The sequence below is a fragment of the Myotis brandtii genome, unplaced genomic scaffold (assembly GCF_000412655.1).
Source record: "Myotis brandtii unplaced genomic scaffold, ASM41265v1 scaffold244, whole genome shotgun sequence".
NCBI lineage: Eukaryota > Metazoa > Chordata > Mammalia > Chiroptera > Vespertilionidae > Myotis > Myotis brandtii.
Genome location: NW_005359225.1, coordinates 4,215,404 through 4,216,867, shown reverse-complemented (window position 1 = coordinate 4,216,867; position 1,464 = coordinate 4,215,404). Strand labels below are relative to the sequence as shown.

The window sequence follows — 1,464 nt, the reverse complement described above, 5'->3', positions numbered from 1 at the left end:
CGCGCGGCCGCCGAGCGCAACCTGCGCAACGAGCGCCGCGAGAGGTCAGAGGGCTGGGTCCCGTCCCCGGTAAGGGAGCCCCTTGCCCCTTCCCCGGGAAGGAGGACCCACGCCCTCTGGGGAAAGGGGCGGCGCCCTGCACCTGTATACCAGGAAGTGTTTATACCCCCAGGGCCAAGCAGGCGCTGGTGTCCCAGGAGCTGAAGAAGGCTGCCAAGCGGACAGTGAGCATTAGCGAGTAAGAGAGGCTCGGATGCTGGCTCGGCCCCGTGTGTCCTGCAGTGCCCTGCTCTTGGGCCGCTGCCTCCACCTCTACCTTGCCCCACACCTGCCTGAGGCTACCCATATACGTGTGTGCCGCCATGGTGGGGAGGGGGGCACATAGACTGAGGCGGCAGGACACACACAGACACATGTGGTCATAGAAGCCAGCACCGGGCCTGTCATGTGTGCGCCCACCCTGACCCCTTATCACGGGGTCTGCACATCTTCACCCTGTGGGGCTCTGGGACAGGGAGGGCCTGGTCTGGTCCCTTGGCCTTTCTGAGCTCCATTTGCTCTCCCAGGAACCCAGACACCTCAGGCAATGGGACCAGGGAGAAGGCTGAGATGACTCTCACTCTGCCTGCCGAGCCTGAGTTTCTGGAGAGTGAGGCTGGTGAGAAGTTGAAGAGGCCCTTCAGGTGAGGACTGGCCCAGAACTCTGAGCTGAGCCCCACCCCAGAGTCTTCCAGTGGGACCTTGAGCCTACTCCTGGGTTGGGAGGGACCTTGGAGGGACACTGGGGTACATACAGCTCAGATCTCCTAGGACAGGTCTGACCTCCAGGGCCATCTCAGGGACCCCAACCCTGTCCTCACTCCTTTCTTGCTTCCCCAGGACCAGATCTCTGGGGGTGGGGTGTCAGGCTGGTGAAAGGGTGTCACCAGGAGGGAACCTGTGGGCAAGGCCCGGGGCTCAGCTGTCAAAGGCATGTGTGTGCATACACAGGGACACGAGAGCACACGAGTGTGCAAGCCTGGGTGAGCACACTTGAATGCGTGTGAGAATCTGAGCATGTGTAGATAGATGTGAGCTCACACAGTGGGACCTGATTGGGGTTTCAGTCCTCGGGCCCCTCCCCTCCGTTTCCTCATTTGTCTTGATTTGCCTGGCATTGAGGCTGCCCTTCCCTGCCCCATTCCCCAGGCTGAAAGCTCTCCTGCAGCTCTTCCTTGCAGGTCACTGGTGCCTAGGCCTCAGGGCAGTGAAGGAACCTTGGGGAGGGGCCTGCGATCCTTGGCAGTCCTGGTGAGCCAGGCCCTCCCAGGACACACCCTCTCCTGAGCATTTTTGAGGTCTCAGCAGACCTAGGTCCTCACATCCCCCTGCCCTCAGCCTTATGCTATTCCAGCCTGGAGACACCTTCACCAACCCCCCCCCCCCCCACCCCCCCCCCCCCCCCCCCCCCCCCCCCCCCCCCCC

General features: G+C 62.6%; 1 protein-coding gene across 1 annotated transcript in view; it reads left to right on the top strand.

Moving 5' to 3' along the window:
- Positions 1-1,464, top strand: part of ATG16L2 (autophagy related 16-like 2) — a gene marked incomplete at its 5' end in the record, with an annotated part of 15,553 nt that overhangs the window by 6,448 nt on the left and 7,641 nt on the right. The window contains 3 exons of the mRNA XM_014540372.1: positions 3-44; positions 173-238; positions 567-683. Coding sequence (XP_014395858.1) covers positions 3-44; positions 173-238; positions 567-683 — 225 coding nt within the window. The remainder of the gene's footprint in view (positions 1-2; positions 45-172; positions 239-566; positions 684-1,464) is intronic.